The 18,244-nt window shown below is 40.4% G+C and overlaps 1 protein-coding gene across 1 annotated transcript in view; it reads right to left on the minus strand.

Annotated features, from left to right (window-relative positions):
* TNKS (tankyrase) overlaps positions 1-18,244 on the minus strand; it is a 201,564-nt gene that overhangs the window by 14,572 nt on the left and 168,748 nt on the right. Inside the window, exons 21-26 of the mRNA XM_003412556.4 lie at positions 9,308-9,428; positions 8,043-8,140; positions 6,001-6,075; positions 4,398-4,503; positions 3,426-3,612; positions 582-738 (exon numbers count right to left, since the gene is read on the minus strand). Coding sequence (XP_003412604.3) covers positions 582-738; positions 3,426-3,612; positions 4,398-4,503; positions 6,001-6,075; positions 8,043-8,140; positions 9,308-9,428 — 744 coding nt within the window. The remainder of the gene's footprint in view (positions 1-581; positions 739-3,425; positions 3,613-4,397; positions 4,504-6,000; positions 6,076-8,042; positions 8,141-9,307; positions 9,429-18,244) is intronic.

Raw genomic sequence — 18,244 nt, forward strand, 5'->3', positions numbered from 1 at the left:
TTAATCACAAATTGATAAGATTTAGCAGTATTATGGTGATTAGGGGTTTAGTTAAAAACTTTAGAAAGTTTGCTGACAATTTTATTTTGAAGTCTTAAGCACTTGGAAGTATCAAATGTGCTGTAGCTTTATGACTCAGAAAGTTACTGTTTTATGTAAATACCATGATCAGAACCGTGGAGATCCAACCCATGCCACCAGCCTGTGGCCAGCACATCTGTGAAGAAGACCCATAAATGGCAGCTGCACTTAGCTCCCCACCGCCATGTCGTCATGAAACACTGCAAGGTATTAATTTAGGGCAGCAGGCCTCTAGAACAGCATGGGGTCCCAGGCCTTTATTTCTCAGCTGCCCTCTTGCTCATATTGTGCTACTTGGCTGACAGATGATTGATGGGTTTTGTGCACAAAGTAGATGTCAAAGAGCCATTTTGATGTCTTTACTTTTACTTGAATTGACCAATGCAAGCAGACTATGTGGTGGATATTTCATTAGATGGTTTTCTTAAACTCTTACCTGGTCTCTGTATTCTACTGGCATGTTTAATAACTTGGTTATGCTTATTGGGTGAGTAACATACCTGCTCTCCTCTATAGATGACATATTCAGCATAAGCCAGGCCATTCACACTTGGTCTACCAATAACTGAATGATGTCCCGGAGGGGCATGAGCCATTTTCATGGTGCTGAATTGCAGAAAGGATTTTCCAAGGGTCACTCTACAGAAAAGCATTTGTCTAAAGAAAAAGGGAAAGCAATGTTTTAAAGGAAGCTTTAAATCTTAGAATAATTATTGATTAAAAAAAATTTAACACAAGTCAAACTAATTTAAATTTCATTTTCAAATTTATGAGTAAGAATGGGATTAATACAGACGATTATCTGGCAGAAGATTTTGCCTAGAGAAAAAAGGGAAATACCAGAGAAAATAGTTCTTGTATGGATGGATAGGTGGAAAGTGAAAACAAATAAGCAGATGGAAGCAGCACCTGAGATGAAGACAGGTTTACTCATTATAAGGAAAAAGTAAAAATGAGATTAAATAGTAGTAAGAAAAGCAGATGGTAAACAAAATAACTCAGCTTAAATGTATGGCTCGAAATGATACCACCTGGGTGAAACATGAATTGGGGCAGAGAGGGGAATAAAGGTTCACTGGGAAGAAAGTAAAAAGTACTACAAAGACCAAGTGTTGGCAAACTACGGCCTATGGGCCAAATCATGGCCACCATCTGCTTTTGTAAATAAATTTTACTAGAACACAGCCACACATCCATTTACATATCACGTATAGTTGCTTTTAAGCTACAAAAGCAGAGTAGAGGTGTTGTGACAGGGAACGAATGGCCCGCAAAGCCTAAAATATTTACTATCTGGTCCTTTACAGAAAAAGTTTGCTAAACTCCTAAGATGAAAAATAAACATATTCTAACTAATCAGTAAGACTGGTCAGGTTGCTAAATGTCAATAGTTATTAATCGAATAGTTTGTATTTAGTGATGGAGTAAGAGCTTTGTGTTATGACTAATCAGAGATGTTCTGAGTTGATAAAAGATTGTACTGGATTCAGTATATGCACCTATTTGGAATGGCTTTTTTATTTTAGCTTGATGCTATTTTGATGACGGTTGGGATGCAGGCTTGGCATCAATGCATTCTCCAGCAGCAACCAGAGGGAAGAGTTTTGAAGTACGTAAGTGGAGAGGCTCTTTGACCTCCATCTCCACCTCGTAGTAGAACGAACTACAGGGTCACTGGGCTCTGTCCACTCAGCCAGCCGGGCCCACTGCCATAGCTACTCTTGGTCTATCACGTCACACAAAGCTCGTCCTAACAGGTCCTTGTGCCCTGCCTTCTGCTGCCTTTCCCAGGGCTTCTCTGGTGCTGTGGAGGCAGGAGAAGGCACAGGGCCTGCCCAGTCAACCTCTGAGGCGCAGATGGCTCACGCCTGCTCACTGGCTGGCCTTGTGCCTCGTGGTGCGTGCTGCAGAGGCATCAGCCCGAAAGCGTGGGGGTACTGATGCCCTGTGGGGAAAATTCTGACCACTGCAAGACAGGAGCCAGCAGAGAAGTCCACCTGTCTTCGCTCACTGATGAACTGCTCAGAAAGCAGTCAATACAGCCTCTCTGAAAACACCTCATGGACACGGCCATCAGCTGCACTCACTATGATGCCGGGCCAGCCTCTTAAGGAGCCGCGCTGTGTTTACTCTGCTTCCTTCACCGCCTCGCTTGTTTCTGCGGCCTCATTCCTGCTTCCTTGGGATTGCATTTGCCAAGCTTTTGCTTCAGGCTCTATTTTCTAGGAAACTCTGGGTAAGACATAAATTTGTGTGTCCAATTGTAAACAGTGACTGTCAACATTCATTTAGATTCACTTTATTCCTTATTGTGGTTCACTTTGTCTCCATTAGCAGTCAGGTTTGAAGCAACAAAAAGAAACTTTTGCATGCTACACGTCCTCAGGAATTTTTGTGTGTTATCAACCACCGTGGTGTCAATGGAAAGAAGTTTCCTTCTGGAAATGTGGCATCCATCTTAGAACTGCTGATGGCCATGTCCATGAGGTGTTTTCAGAGAGGCTGTATTGACTGCTTTTTTTTTTTTTAATAACATAACTGAGAGAGATAAGTTGTAAGGTCAACACCTATGATGAATTTCAAGGCTACATGGGCCTCTTTAAGGTTTTAACTGAATCACAAGGTAACTTACTACTCTGACTCTGCAAAAATAATGCATCTGATTAACTTAAACAGAAACATAAAATAAATCCCAATCTTTGTATAATTATTTCTTATTTTTTTCCCACCGGCATGGAAGAGACCAGTAGTTTTTTTCACTGGCTTCAGAGACAGCATGCTATTATTCTCTGTATTTTCTACAGGATTTTTACAAATCCTATTTAAAAAGCTGATATTCATTTGTTTGCTATTAATTTCAAAGTTTGATACCTTGAAGCTGGACTTTTCAAATATTTAAGGCTAATTATATATCAGGCTTTAAGACAAACATCAGTAACAACAAAATAGAAGTAAAGATTATAAATTAAAGATTCTATTTGTTCATAAAGTTCCGTGCTTTTGTTAAAATTTGAATAGACCTAAAGGTTCCTGCTCTACAGAAATAATTCTCAACCTTTTCTTGCTCTGATTCTGAAAAAAGGAAAGAGAAGCCCAGGGAGAAAGCCAAGAGGGAGTGAGTTTCTCTGTAATTTATGCCTGGCTGGCATGTATCTGGGTTTCACCCCTGCTATCAGCTCAGCTGTCATTGCTTCTATTGGGGTAGACGCTGATCAGAGATACTGTTCCTCATTTTTATTAGGAAGTGAGACTGAAGACAACCCGTGACTCCTATAGATCCTGAGAAACTGATTTAGTTCATGACCTGGAGATGGTAACCATCACACTAAAGGCAAGATGCTCACCTGTGACATATATAACATGATCTATCTTTGTGTGTGGGGCAGCCCGTTCCTCCTCCAATTCCATAAACATACTGGTTGCTTTTAGAGGAGTTTTCAGCAAAATAAATCCCAGCTCCAAACATCCCTCCTATGTATGCATGTCGCTCATCAAACCCTTTGTGAATAATGGCATTAATGAAAGGTGAACCTAAAAATATAAAGACAGAGAGATTAGTTTTTGAACACTTTGCTAGAATCTCAATTAGTTGTATACTATTTGCACTTGGCAGCTTATGAAAAGTTTATTTTGTAAGACAGTCTATTATACATAAACTACTATAATGTATCATCGATCCACAGTGCTTGCTAAGTAAGGATTTTGCCATATGGATTTTGAAGATGGCACGAGATTTTAGACAGCAAAATACGTGACTTTGAAAACACAGACTATTTTATACCCAAACTTACTTTAAGCAAGCATAGATAATCTGATAAACTAAAATAAATATACTAAATTACAATAAAAGTATTTTACTATCTAGATGGCTCTACTTGCAATTTAAGTTCTGAAACAATGTCAGATGAACTATTTTTATTTTAAGTCTTGGAAAGCCTGTACTAACATATAATGCCTTAGAAAGAGGTTGTTGTTGTTAACTGCCATCAGGTTGATTTTGACATATGGCGACCCCATGTGTGCAGAGAACGGCTCCATAGTCTCAGAAGCAGAGCACCAGGGCTGTCTTCCAAGGTCCTATGCGTGGGTTTGAACCATCAAACTTGCTTTGTAGTTGACACTTAACCATTTTCACCACTACTCCTAGAAAGCATTTACCAACATGTAATTATTTGGGGGGACGGTGGGGGCGGGGGGGTAAATCTTAATGAGCCATTTTAACACAACCTTAATATAGTCAATAACATAGGTTTTTTACTGTACTGAAATTTGTGAAAGCCCACAGAAATGTCTGGAATTACCACCAGGACACTCACCGTGAAACAGCATGCGCTCGTTGTGATGGTTATGGTTCTCCTCAGACACCTCCTTCTGTCTGTGACAGAATCGCTCCCTCAGCTTCTTGTTGACAACTTTTTGAATCTTTAAGGATGAGGCAGAAAGAAGCCAAGTATCAGTAAAATGTTGGCTCATTATCAGTTTATGATTTAAAAATGAAAAAAAGAATGTTGCCTACAGGATGGTTCACTTTTGGTTTCTTGTTTTGTTTGCTTAAGTTTATTTTTTATTAATTTAAAACCGGTAAGGCTGTCATGTCAATGTAATTCAGTTAATAATCCCCCTTTAGTGACGTAATTTTCAGTCATGGCTTTTGTTTTCTGTAGCAGGCCTGGCTGTACCTCAAAATCGCCTCAGAAGGTAAAAGAAAAAAAAAAAAAAGGTTATTTCTAGGTTCCTCCCCAGACTCAGTGAATGTTACGGGGGTGGGACCTGTAAATCTGTATTTTTTAAAAAAGCTCCCCAGGTAATTCTGATGTGCACTGGTATAATTTTCATAGGTCTATTAGTGGAAAGGGTTAAACCAGTTTTCACTTATTTTATTCATCTTTACGATACTCCTTTGAAAAAAGCATATAACACTCATCTGCTGCAAAGGACCTCTTTAAAGCGCTGAAAAGAAAAGATGTCACCTTGAAGATTAAAGTGTGCCTGACCCATGCCATGGTATTTTCAATCACATCATAGGCATGTGAAAGCTAGACAGTGAATAAGACTGAAGAATTGATGCCTTTGAATTGTGGTGTTGACGAAGAATGTTGAATGTACCATGGACTGCCAGAAGAACGAATAAATCTGTCTTGGAAGAAGTACAATCAGAATGCTTCTTAGAAGCAAGGATGGTGAGACTGCATCTTACATACTTTGGACATGTTGTCAGAAGGGATCAGTCCCTGGAGAAGGACAGCATGCTTGGTAAAGTACAGGGTCAAAGGGAAAGAGGAAGACCCTCAATGAGGTGGACTGACACAGCGGCTGCAACAATGAGCTCAAGCATAACAACGATTATGAGGATGGCGCAGTGTTTCGTTCTGTTGTGCGTGGGGTCACCATGAGTCGGAACCGACTCGACGGCACCTATCAACAACAACATCCCATGTTATCAATTAGGAACTGAGGTTAAGATATGTATTCACTCTGATATGGTTGCTGACTCAATTAGATTGAAAATTCAGGTCTTTAATGCTAGCTGCAAATGATAACAAAAATTACTGTCCGCTATGGCCTGAATTTGGGGGCGAGCCAAGATGATACCCATATCTGCATCACCAATACAAGCTGATGCAGCCTTCTGTTCGTGGCCTGGATTTGGGGGTGAGCCGAGACGATATCCGTATCTGCATCACCAGTACAAGCTGATGTAGCCTTCTGTTCGCAGTGTTTGTATTCCTAAGGTCTCTGTATTCTGAAAGAAGTATGGTCCTTGAAGGATTAGAAAGCGTGAAGCCTGCCTACAGAGCAACAGGTGGTTTTATCTCTGACAGTTTGATCTACACCTTAAAACGAAACCATCAGCTAGATTTGACTGTGATTTCCAGGCAGGCTCGCGATCGGACCCTCGCCCTGAATTTTTGCACTTACGCGGATAACGCTGTATCTGCTGAAGACGCCCCCGGCGTTGCCGCCGTCTCTGTGCTCTCGGATCGTACTCTGCATCTACAGGGCAAAATAAAATATGAGAACATTCCAGTGTTACTCTCAAGACATCTCTTCCACGGTTTTTGACATTTCGTTTCTATTGTATTCTTTTACTGATGAGTCTTAAGATTCATAAATAAATAGGTGTTTACTATAAATCGATCTGTAAGTTCAGTGGATAAGTATTTCTGGTGAAATAGTCATAGAAATAAAAAACTTTAAGCATTTTCTATTTATTTTCTAGTAAAAGCTTTTTCTTCTGTAAACACAATCGGGAAATGTATATACAGGCAACCCCGGGTTACAAACGAGGTCTGTTGCTAAGTCTGTCTTTAAGTTGAATTTGTAGGTAAGTTGGAACAGGTATACATGGTTCTTACTTAGCATCAGTTAGCCAAATGTTTGTCTTAGTATGTCGTATATATTGTGCCTTTCTACGGTGGTGCTGTGGTTAAGAGTGGTTAAGAGCTTGGCTATTAACCAAAAGCTCCTTAGAAACCCTATGGGACAGCTCTACTTTGTCCTATAGGGTTGCCATGAGTCAGAATTGACTCAATGGCAACAGGTTTGGTTTCTGGTTTTGTGCGTATAAGACACTAAAGAAACACTTCCAAACTACACAATGTTTTCATGAACAACACAAAGTAGTGTGTACATTTGCTATTACGGACCACTGTATTTAATTCATTATGGCAGTTGGTTCTTAAGTACAAGTGGTCTGTAAATCAGATGCTCGGAACCAGGGGCTGCCTGTAAAAAACAAGATGATATATTATCTGCATTATTATTTTATGTTATTGAGAATGAGAAGTGACGCTGTGATCAGATCAATTTAAAATGTCTCTATTTGATTAATATAATATTAGGCAATGCTAAAAAATGAATGCAAAGAACTTAAAAAAATCATTACATTTTTGTTCCTAGGTGAAATATTCCATATTATCTCAATAATCTTTAACTTGAGATCTCAAAATATATCTACACTGACATGGGGAAGCTAAATGTAATGTAGGACTAGGTACAGTAGCTTTCCTGGCTCATTCTTCCCCACTCCTCCAATTGTGGCTAATTATTACAGGAAAGAAAAGTATTTTAGAGACCTAAGGTTCTCACGGAATTGACTCTGAGTTAATTCTCTGTCTCCCTGCTCCATTTTGAAGATAATTACCACATTTTTGACATTATCATCAGAATTGACTAACTACTAGGAGAATAATTAGGCAATAAGACACTAGAAGACATGATGCTTTCTGATAAACCAACAAAGTATGAGCTGAAATACCACCCCGAGTACCCTAATGTGGTTTCCTAGCACGGGAATAATATGTAACAAAAAGCAAAAAACAAACACAAACGTAGGCATACCTTTCTCTGCTCAGGTATGGGCGCTGTTACAGAATTAGGCAGCTTATTTATTATGATACTAGAATGAAGCACTTTGTTTATTATGGGTCAGAAGTAAGGCCAAAGGTATCAGTAGAGAAGGAATTTATATGGCATCTGTCTACCAGGAAGTTCATACAAATAACCTTACCATGGTGACTGGGGAAATAAAATGTGATTCAGGTTATGAGGCAGATTTCACAAGCATACATGAAAATAACTGATTAAAAACCAAAGACTAGAAGATATTTGCTATCTGTGAGGCAAGATTCTCACCCCATATCATTCTCAGGAAACACTCTAAGAATATAAAAAAATAGTTATAATAGGGTCCTCCACTTGTGTGAGTTTCGAGAAAGTCTCCAAAATAGAAAGACAGATCTGCCCCACCCATGTGAAACTCTAGGCTTAAGATGAAAAAGCAACGTGGCATAGTTCTAATTCAAAGTGGTATTTTAACTCTGGTGATAATATTCCACCACAATGGCTAAGGGAGACAGAATGATAGACAAGTGACCACAAGACTAGCTTACCTCTCCTGGAAAAACCGGTTAACCACAGATTTCAGGAAAAGATAACTAAAAAATCTTTAAGTACTTTACCTCCTCTTCTACTGACTGGTATTCCTTATCTTCTGGAGCAAGGTCCAGCAAAATAGTTCCCTGATTGACACAGTGAAAAGTCAGGTAAGGGTTGGTGCCTGCAGGAGAGAAAAATGAACCCATCAAACCGCAGCACACTACTCAGGCTCTGTTCCAGGGAAAACTCCCTGGTACCCAGTTTATATGTTGGAGCAAGCCCAGGTTATCTGCAGTGTGAACCGAATATGTACACAAGGTTATATTAAATAAACGTATTTGAAGACAAGAGAAGAAATGGAGATGTGCTGGGGGAACAATGCGACCCCTTCTTGCAGAGTTCCTTGTACAGCAGGGATCAGGAAGAGCTGGCTGAACTGAACTCAGTCATGAGTATACATGACGTTGTGTCTGATACAACAGAGAAACGGACCCAGAAGTTACAATGTAATAGGAAGTCATATACAAGAATTATCCTCTAAAAACTCTGTTGGATAGCTTAAAATGGCCACTTATAATAGGTTTCAAAATATACTGTTCTTATTAATTTCAGAGATGAACTAAAATACAGATAAGTGCGTAAGAGTCGGGCTCAAAGCCTCCTAACTTTTTGTTTTATGCCCTCGTGCAATCTGCTAGTGCTGTGACTGGCTGGATGATTCGAGCTGTCACCTTTCTCTTCCTCTGCTTTCCTACCGTGAGTGCGAATGCACTTCTGGCAAAGAGTCAAATGATAAGCATGGAGGCATACAGAAGAGGGAGATAAGAGGCTTGTAAGAGCAAAGTACAATGGAACAACAGAGTTGACCGTTGTGAGGGAGGGAGCAAGGTTCAAGATGAGGTAAGAGAGAAAGGTCAGATTGTGAAAAACCATGTTATCAACGCCCGGTTTTATCCTAAAAGCAAGAGGAGTCTATGGAGGGTTTTTAAGAAGTGGGGTGTCCTCTGGTTACAGTGCAGAGGACATGCTGGAGAGAGGCGAACCTGAAGGCTGGGGATAAGGTGGAGGATGGTGGTGACAGTCCAGGAGAGAGATGATGGTGGCTGAGATTAGGGTGAGAGCAATGAGGAAGGACAGAGGTATAGAGATTCCAGAGATATTCTGGATAGAAAGTGTCGGGAGAGAGGGAAGAATGACTCTCAGATTCCTGGGCTGAGCAGCTGGGTGGGAAGCGATGCCAGTTAAGGGCACAGGCTCTGGGCTCAGACGGCCTGAGTTTAGATGCCAGTCCCGACGCGTGGCTTGCACCACGAATTTCCGCACTACATATTTTCTCTGAATTGCTTACCTTGTTGCCCACCTAAAAGTCTCTCTACTCCTTTGATTAATTTGTGGCGGTGTCCGTAGGCATTGATGCCAATTTCTTTCAACTCTTCATGACCCATATCAGCCAACACATCTAGCGTGATCTGAAAAATGACATAATATCAGTTGCTAAATCTTCAATAGCTCCACAAATGATAAAAGCTCTCCTGTTTGTCTACAATGCTAGGGTTTCATTCGAATTAAGAGAATTCGATTTCCTTTAAAACCATGAACTTACAGTCTTCTTAAAGTTGCCTTGCTACTCTCATCAGCTTTTTGCCCACTTGACATGCTCATTATTTTGTTTTTAGTCAATGAAGAACTAAAGGAGAAGCAATGCTATATAAACGCAAAATGATCACTGCTATATTTCCCATTTCCTTTTGATTATTTAATCCTACTACCTTCTGCTTCCCTCAAGACACAAAAAGGAACAATCAGTAGCTTAAAAATGGGAACCACTAGAGCCCAGTACCCAGCAGGTGGCAGAGATGACCGGCAGGGGCAAGGGGGGAGGTGTGTTAACACCACTGAGCAGCTGTGGTAAAAGGAGTGGGCAGTCTTAGGCACGCAGATTTCAGATACAGGAAGAACTTGCCAGTGCTAAGCAGTATTCAAGCGTGGAACAGGCTGCCTTACAAGGCAGTGAGATGTGTAACACTACAAGTATGTAGCTAAATTACAGGACATTTTATAGAGGAGCTATATAAAGAATGCCAATTTGGGGAAGAAAAGAGAGTAGGTGGTTTTTGAACTCTCTTATAAATCTCGGATTTTACAATCCCTGTTGCCTAACATATATTCTATTTTTGTACAAAATAGTGGCTTTTAATTCTCGGTTATTCATCCCTGGAAATGACACAATTACATGGCTACCACCGTGACTTAGGAGCTGGAATCCACAGGAAGGCTACAGGTTTGGGTTTTGTTTTGTTTTTTTTCCCCCATGGACTAAAAGTGACTGTGACGCTACTGCCACCCAGTGGCAGTATTCTGAACACGGAGACCTGAACGCGCCGTTATCTGGCCCAGAAGAAACTAGTCAGAAATCCAGATACTAGTCTACAAGATTCACCATGGATTTTTTTTCCCTTGGAAAACTCAACCTCTTTCCAACTGAAACTAGATATTTCTATCTACATAACTTTCTCTACCTCTGTACTTGGCACAGAATGAAATATCACACAGTGAGTCTGACCTCAGTGTGAAAAAAATCCATCACTCATTCTCTGGAAATAATCTATGATATTGCTTCTAAGTGGTCATTTAAGAAATAATTACTCCATTGCACAAAATGAGCAATTCATAGCCAATCACCCAAAGGAAGTTTTTAGCAGAGCTTTTAAGAAGCAACAGTTCTGAAATAGACATCTTGGGGACAGAATCGTTCACGAGATAATAGGAGCCTTTAATTTTTTTTTTTACATTTTTAGCTAGAAGTGATTTAAATGTAATTGAGAAGCTATGTAGGTATACTACGTTATTGCTGTCCTATTTTCCTATTTTTTTCTCCTAAATATTCTAAGCTTTGGTAGGAGTAAGGTTAATTAAGAGCAGGGTTTCACATCTATGCTGTACCATTAACTCAGAATCTTCAAGCTTCTCTAAACTGGTGACACACCCCGGGCCAGCAAAACACAGGATTCTCTACAACATTCTAGAGAAGTAATAGTCTGAGACGTTTCTTCAATATATAGTACCTACCATAAAACAAAGGCAGAAAGCAAAACAAGCAAAAAACAACTGGACTAAACCAATGGAAAATCCCACATAAATTGTTACCAAGTCATTTAGTTGAGAGTAGGTCTCGTACCTGTTGTGGAAAGCAGCCTCTCAGATGGTCCCCAACGATTCCTACCTCCTGGTGTTAATGTCTGTGTAGTCCCCTTGCCCTTGAGTGTGGGTTAGGCTTACTGACTTCACGAGTGATGGGATATTACTTCTTTCATTAGACGATAAAAAAAAGATTGTGGCTTCCATCTTGGGTGTTGATTCCCTCTTGATTTGCTCATTCTGAGGGATGCCAGTTGCCATGCATGGAAGCAGACTCAGTGACACCCACCTCTCGATATTCATGCCCTTGTGTAATCTCTTCCCTTTGAGTCTGGGCTGGCCCAGTGACTTGCTTCTCACCAAGAGAATACAGCAAAGGTGATGGGATACTGATGAGTAGATACTCTCTCTCCCTTGCTCGCTTTGTCAAAGCAAGTTGCCATGCTGGAGAGGCCCACAAGGCAAGGAACTGAGGCCTTTAGTCCAACAGGCCACAAGAAACTGAATCCTGACAGCAACCGTGTGAGCTTAGACGCAGATCCTTTCCCAGTTGAGCCTTCAGAAGAGACACCAACCCTGGCTGACACCTTGAATGCAGTCTTGTGAGAGACCCTGAAGCAGAGGGCACAAGTAAGCTGTGCCCAGACTCCTGACCCACAAAACTATAGAAGATCATAAATGTGTGCTGCTTTAAGTGCTACACTGGCGGTAATTTGTTACTCAGCAATAGATAACTAATGCTCGTCATGAGGTTATCCTGGGGAGAGGCTGCACGGTAAAGGTCGTCAAAGCCTGCCAACAATGTGCGTGAGCTTGGAAGTGGATTGCCATCCCTGTTAACCAAGTCTTCAAAAGAGACCGCAACCCTAGCTGATCACTTGATTGAGATAATAGCGGTGAGATAATTAACGTTTCTAATTTGTTTTGCAACAGATAACTAATATACATATGTTATCTTGTCATTTATCCAATTTGGTACTTATAGGCCTATACCAAAAAACCAAATCCACTGCCCTCGAGTTGATTCTGGCTCACGGTGACCCTACAGGACAGATTAGAACTGCCCCATAGGTTTCCAAGGAGTGGCTGCTGGATTCAAACTGCTGACCTTTTGGTTAGCAGCCATAGCTCTTAATCACCCTGCCACCAGGGCTCCCATAGTCTCATAGAAAGAATAGATAAAAAATTAAGTAACCATAGAAAAAAAGAAAATATTTATTAGGTTGTACTGAAGGATAGAAAGGGTAAAGAGCTATTAACATTTGGAACGCATATTCTGTAAAAAACAAAAAGGAAATGGTATAATTTTATATACCTGTAACTGAATATAAAAAAACCAAACCAAGCCTGCTGTTGTGGAGTCGATTCCAACTCATAGTGACCCTAAAGACAGAGCAGAACTGCCCCATAGAGTTTCCAAGGAGCGCCTGGTGGATTCGAACTGCAGACCTTTTGGTTAGCAGCCACAGCTCTTAACCACTGCGCCACCAAGGAGTCCAGGCTGAATGTAAGTATGTATTGTTCTTGCGATTCCACTCATCCATTCGCTAATCTACCCATTCGTCCATTTTTTGGTTATGTGCTCACTATATACCACGCAAAGGAGCCCTGGTGGCGCAGTGGTTAAGTGCTCGGTTGCCACCCCAAAGGTTGGCAGTTCAAAGCTGCCAGCGGCTCTGCAAGAGAAAGATGTGCCAGTCAGTCTGCTTCCACAAAGACTGCAGCCTTGGAAGCCCTGTGGGGCAGTTCTACTCTGTCCTAGAGGGTTGCTATGGGTCAAATCGACGTGATGGCAGTGGGTTACATACCAAGCATAGCATAAAGCCCTTTAGTAACATCAGTACCTCATTTAATCCTCACAACGACCCATGAAGTACTACTACTGTTCCTATGTGGAAAACAAAGCTCAGAGAAGTCATACCAACGGTACATACACAGAAGAACTGAGATGTACAGCCACTCCTGCTTTTTTTTATATTTCTTCAAAAGGATGACTAGAAAGCTAAAGTAACTAAATGACAAATTGTGTTGCTGTGAATTACACGGCGCCCAATTTGTTCCCATAATTAACAGGCAAGTGGCCCCTGGGAAATCTTCAATGTTAAGCTAAGGAATTTAGATATGTGTGGATTCGTTCATTCATTCATTCATTTAAAAAATACTTAATTATCACCTTATATATGCCAGTTTTTTTTTTTTTAAGTAATTAAACATTTCTTTTAAGTCTAAAAACAACCCACTATAGTTAAATAATTGATCCAAATAACTGGAGGTGGGACCAGGATACGGACAAGAGTACTATTATCCACGCTAGTGCTGTTAGCCCTGCCAAGAGGATAACAAGTAAACACATGTGACAAAGGTTGGTAAATGTTTTGGAGGAATCCCTGTGGGAACTCTTAGCAAGGTTACCTACTTGGTTGGGCTGCAAGTAGGGCTGAGGAGGAAGGAACAAGAAGGAGGTCAAGAAAAGTTTTCAGAAGAAGGAAACCTTCAGTTAAGACCAAACCTAAACCCATCCTGTTGCCACTGAGTTGCTTCCAACTCATAGCAAGCCTATAGGACAGAATACAACTGCCCCACAGTTTCCAAGGAGTGGCTAGTGGTTTTGAACTGCCGACCTTTTGGTTATAGCAGCACATAGCTCTTAACCACTGTGCAATCAGGCCTCCTTTTGTTAAGAAGCAGAAGTTAATCAGGCAGGGGAAGGAGAGGAGGGTGTTGAGGAGAGGGAATAGCATGTACAAAGGGAAAACGAGGCAGAGAACATGTGGGGAACTCTAAGTACTGCAGTTCAAAGCTGGAAGAATACCTGGTAGCTCTGTGGTTTAAAGCGCTGGGCTGCCAACCATAAGGTCGATTCGAACCCTCCGCCCACTCCACAGGAGAAATACGTGGCAGTGTGTGTCCGTAAAGATTTACAGGCTTGGAAACCCTATAGGGTTGCTATGAGTCAGATTCAACTCAAAGGCAGCGAGGTTTTTTTTGGGGGGGGGGCGGGGAGGGGTTGGTTTATAGTTCAAACTAGTTAAGAGTATGAGTATAAAAAAATAAAAGCAGGTAAGGGCAGGGACACAGGCAAGGAGCAGATCCCAAAGGATCTTCCAAGTCATGTGAAGGGTTTTGAATAGCATCCTAAAGGCCCCGAGAAGCCTTTCCAGCAGAATAACACAATTGATACAATCAAAATGGTGTTTCAGGAAGATGAGCCCCGTGGCATTATGGAGGGCTAACCTGGAAGGGAAAGCAACAGGGATGATACAAAAGCAGAGGGGAGTGGATGAGAGGAATCGGACAGCAACTTCAAAAGGCGAAGTGACAGGGTGGTAAACACAAATGGCTGAAATTTTATAAAGGAATGAGCGTAGTTAAAGATCACGGCAAACTCGGAAGCTGGGTGACTACGCGCCTACTCTATCAATGGAGTTCAGAAACGCTGCTCCAAGATCCAGGGCTTATAGAGCCCTATAAGATGCTAGAAATATTTTTCTTAAATTGACTCACTATTTTCTTTTTTAACCTTGACGTAAGTTACATCCAGGGAATCACATTTGGCGGGCCACTTATTTATATCTAGCACACATTAATATAAAAGACAATCTTCAGAATAAAGGCGCTTTCTGTGTATCACTCGAATCATCTTGCATAGAAAGCAAACGTTGCTTCCAGAGGGGCTGGCTCTTGGTCCCTGAACTCGTTCCCTTTTCCTGGGATGGGGAGAGAAAATCTGAGCTTTTGTGCAACAGGCCTTTCTTTTGCTTCGGCTTCAAAGGTTGCAGGCTGGAGTAACAGTAATTAGAATTAACTTTATAATCATGTTCACAATCACCTTAAGTAGAGCTCCAGCCTTTATCTGCAGGAATTTGAAGCTGAATTTATGCGGTTACTTTCCATGAAAATATATAGGATGATAGTAAGTCAACAAGCAGTTTTCCAAGTCATACTATTTATGTTCCATGAATTCCAATGTAAGTCGAATCTGCCTTTCTCATAGAAAAAGTGTTCTAGTAAGGAAACTGGTATTATATCTAATTATCTACCAAAGACAGGCATAAATCATTTGATACAGAACTCAGCCAAGTGTGTATATCAAACAACACAATTTAGTTAAAGAGACTGATGCATAGCTGTGAAGCATAAGAGGTGAGACTATGATGGCCTGAGACAAGTTATCCTGGGACCAGAAATAAAATAACTATTCTTCACCACACCGGGAGAGAAGTATCCACAAGCAGACACAGCAGCACTAAGACATTCTGCGTGAAAGCATCACAGGAAACAGAACGACTCCCTGACTAGAGCTAAGCAGACATGAATGAAGTGGGTACACGGGATGCGCCTCTCACTCCTTCCCCCTACACAAGTATTCTGACCATCATCACGTTATATGCTGGCCTGATACAGAAGGTTGATGGCAGCGATTCAAAAGGCAGGTTATGGAGGGTTACCGAACGTATCACTCTGTAACAGAAGGCTAGTCAAAATCACAGTTGCGATTGAAATACAAAATTGCTTAATGATTGGGCCAGAAGACAGTCAAACACAGTTCAATACAAAGAAAGGTAATATCATTTGTCTGACGGAGGAAAGGAACTATGCTAGGTAATATACATTAAATGGCATAGTCAAAATATTGACGAAGAAAAGGATAAAGAAATAATTCCGGCAAAAAGAAAAATACTGTAATGAAAAAGATAACAACAAAACTGACAAAACCAGTATAAGCTGTCAAAGGGACTGACTATGAGACTCAAATATTAAAATCAAGAAAATGAAATAAACATGCCACAGGACATCAGTGGTGAACAGAATATATAAGGTATAAAACAAGAAATAAAATGCAAACTTATGGTAAAAACTGACTCATGGATACCAGACAATTAGTGGTAAATAGAATATATAAGGTATAAAACAAGAAATAAAACATAAAATTATGATAAAAACTGACTTACGGATACTAGATAGAGTGGAACCTGAAGTTCTTAGAAAAACTTGGAATAGTTCATTGAAGTTACTTGTTTGAATTAGGGTCTCTGGCTTATTACAAAAGGTATGTGTGAAAGTTCACCATTACCGTGGATGTGATTTGGGAGAAAGGGATGTGGCTGGGATACGGCTACGGCAGAGGACGGTGCTTCTAAAACAGCTTTAGTATCTTGAGGGAGGGAACAGGAAAAAGGATTCCTACTGTTTAAAACATTCTCATAAGAAATCTCTAAACTAGAGGGTGAGTAAATGGTAGGGGAAGCTTAAAGGAAAAGGAAATTATTACAGCAGTCTGTAAGTCCTCATTGCCAGACAGAACATCACGTCTGGTGCTTAAAGTTGGCAAAGAGGCACGGTGTGGCTGGGTATTTTAACTATCTGGACATTTGCAGGCATTACTATATTTTATAGGTAAGAGACGTGATAGGCTAAATGTCTGACCCAAAGTTATACAGTTAGTAACTAGGAGAAAATAATCAGAATCAAGGTCTACTTTTAGTCTAGTGCTATTTCTACTCAACTCTTTTTACCATTAAAAGCCTTAAAGATGAACCAAAATAAACATTTTAAGTAGAAATTCATTTAAGTAGGAAAAAAATAAGGAAAAGGCAAAATAAAATCTTGACAATACAACCAATGAAAAAGACCTGGGGTTTTTAATTAACTCCAGATATACAAAAAGCCCACAAAGAAGCCAGAAGGGGACAAACAGGCCAAGTGAAGAATTTAAAAACTATGCCATATAAAGAATGGTTGAAGAAAGTAGGTAATTTTCCTAAAATAGAGTTTTGTAGGGGTGGGTGGGTGGCTGATTGAAAGGGTAAATCCATAGAAGCTGACTAGGTCTTAAAATACATGACTGGCTGTATTACGTTGTACTGCCGAATGCTGGCCTCCAAAAAGATGTGTCTACATCCCAATCCCCATAACCTGTGAACAGTAACTTCCTTGGACAAATGGTCTTTGCAGATGTAATTGGGTTAAGGGTCTTGAGATGAGGAGATTATCCTGGGTCATCTGGGTGGGCCTTATGTCCAATGCAAGTGTCCTTCCTTACAAGAGACCCACAAAGGAGAAGTCGGGCAGTTGGGCCATGTGAAGATGCAATCAGAAATTAGAGTGATGTGGCCACAACTAAGGAAGCCGCAACCGCCAGAAGCTAGAAGAGACGTGGAACAGAGTGGCACGCCCTGCACGAGAGCGTCTATAGGGAGTGTGGCCCTGTCAACATTTTGACTTAAGACTTCTGGCCTCCAGAACTGTGAGAGACTAAATTTCTGTGATTTTTAAGCCCCCAAGTTTGTGGTAATTCGTTATGGCAGCCCTAGAAACTAGTATGTTCATAAAATACAGATTTGATTTCTATGCAGAATAGGGTAAACCTGTCAACCGCAATTGGTTGTTCGGTTTTTAAGACCAATAGATTTTACATGGGGGGGATAGATTTTGACACAGTTTAAGTTAAAATGATATAATGATTTCTAAAGACCATTCCCGGACTAGGATTCCATGGATATCAGTAACATCAAGGTCTAAAAACTTATTATCCTGTATAAAAACAGAATGACAGAGGATCCTAATTTTAAAATGTCCTATGCGTGACTCCATACTCAGACCTTCATAGACATTTAAGATAAACCAAAAAAACCAAACCCAGTGCCGTTGAGTCGATTCTGACTCATAGTGACCCTATAGGACAGAGTAGAACTGCCCCATAGAGTTTCCAAGGGGCAACTGGCGGATCTGAACTGCCGACCCTTCTGTTGGTAGCCGTGGCACTTAACCACTACACCACCAGGGTTTCCGATATTTAAGATGTACGTGAAAATAGGATGGGTGTATTTGAGTGTATGGCCAAGTTCTGGTTCAACACTATTTTAGACTACAACAGAAACTTCATAAAGGGGTGATTTAAAAAAGGTATACTTTGCTTTAAAATTTAATAGAAAATTTCTTCTGCAAAATAATATAAAAATTTCTCATTGATTTTAAATAATAAGATGAATAAATACCAATACTTTCTGGAAACTAAATAACCAAATGAGATGGTTTTATGGCTTAAGTTTTTAAATGTATAAAACCTATAAAATCAGACTACTTTTTAAAGATAAAATAATAATTAACAATCTTTTTTTTTTTTTATCTGTTAGACAATTTTGGG

The sequence above is a fragment of the Loxodonta africana genome, chromosome 19, assembly GCF_030014295.1.
Source record: "Loxodonta africana isolate mLoxAfr1 chromosome 19, mLoxAfr1.hap2, whole genome shotgun sequence".
Classification (NCBI taxonomy): domain Eukaryota; kingdom Metazoa; phylum Chordata; class Mammalia; order Proboscidea; family Elephantidae; genus Loxodonta; species Loxodonta africana.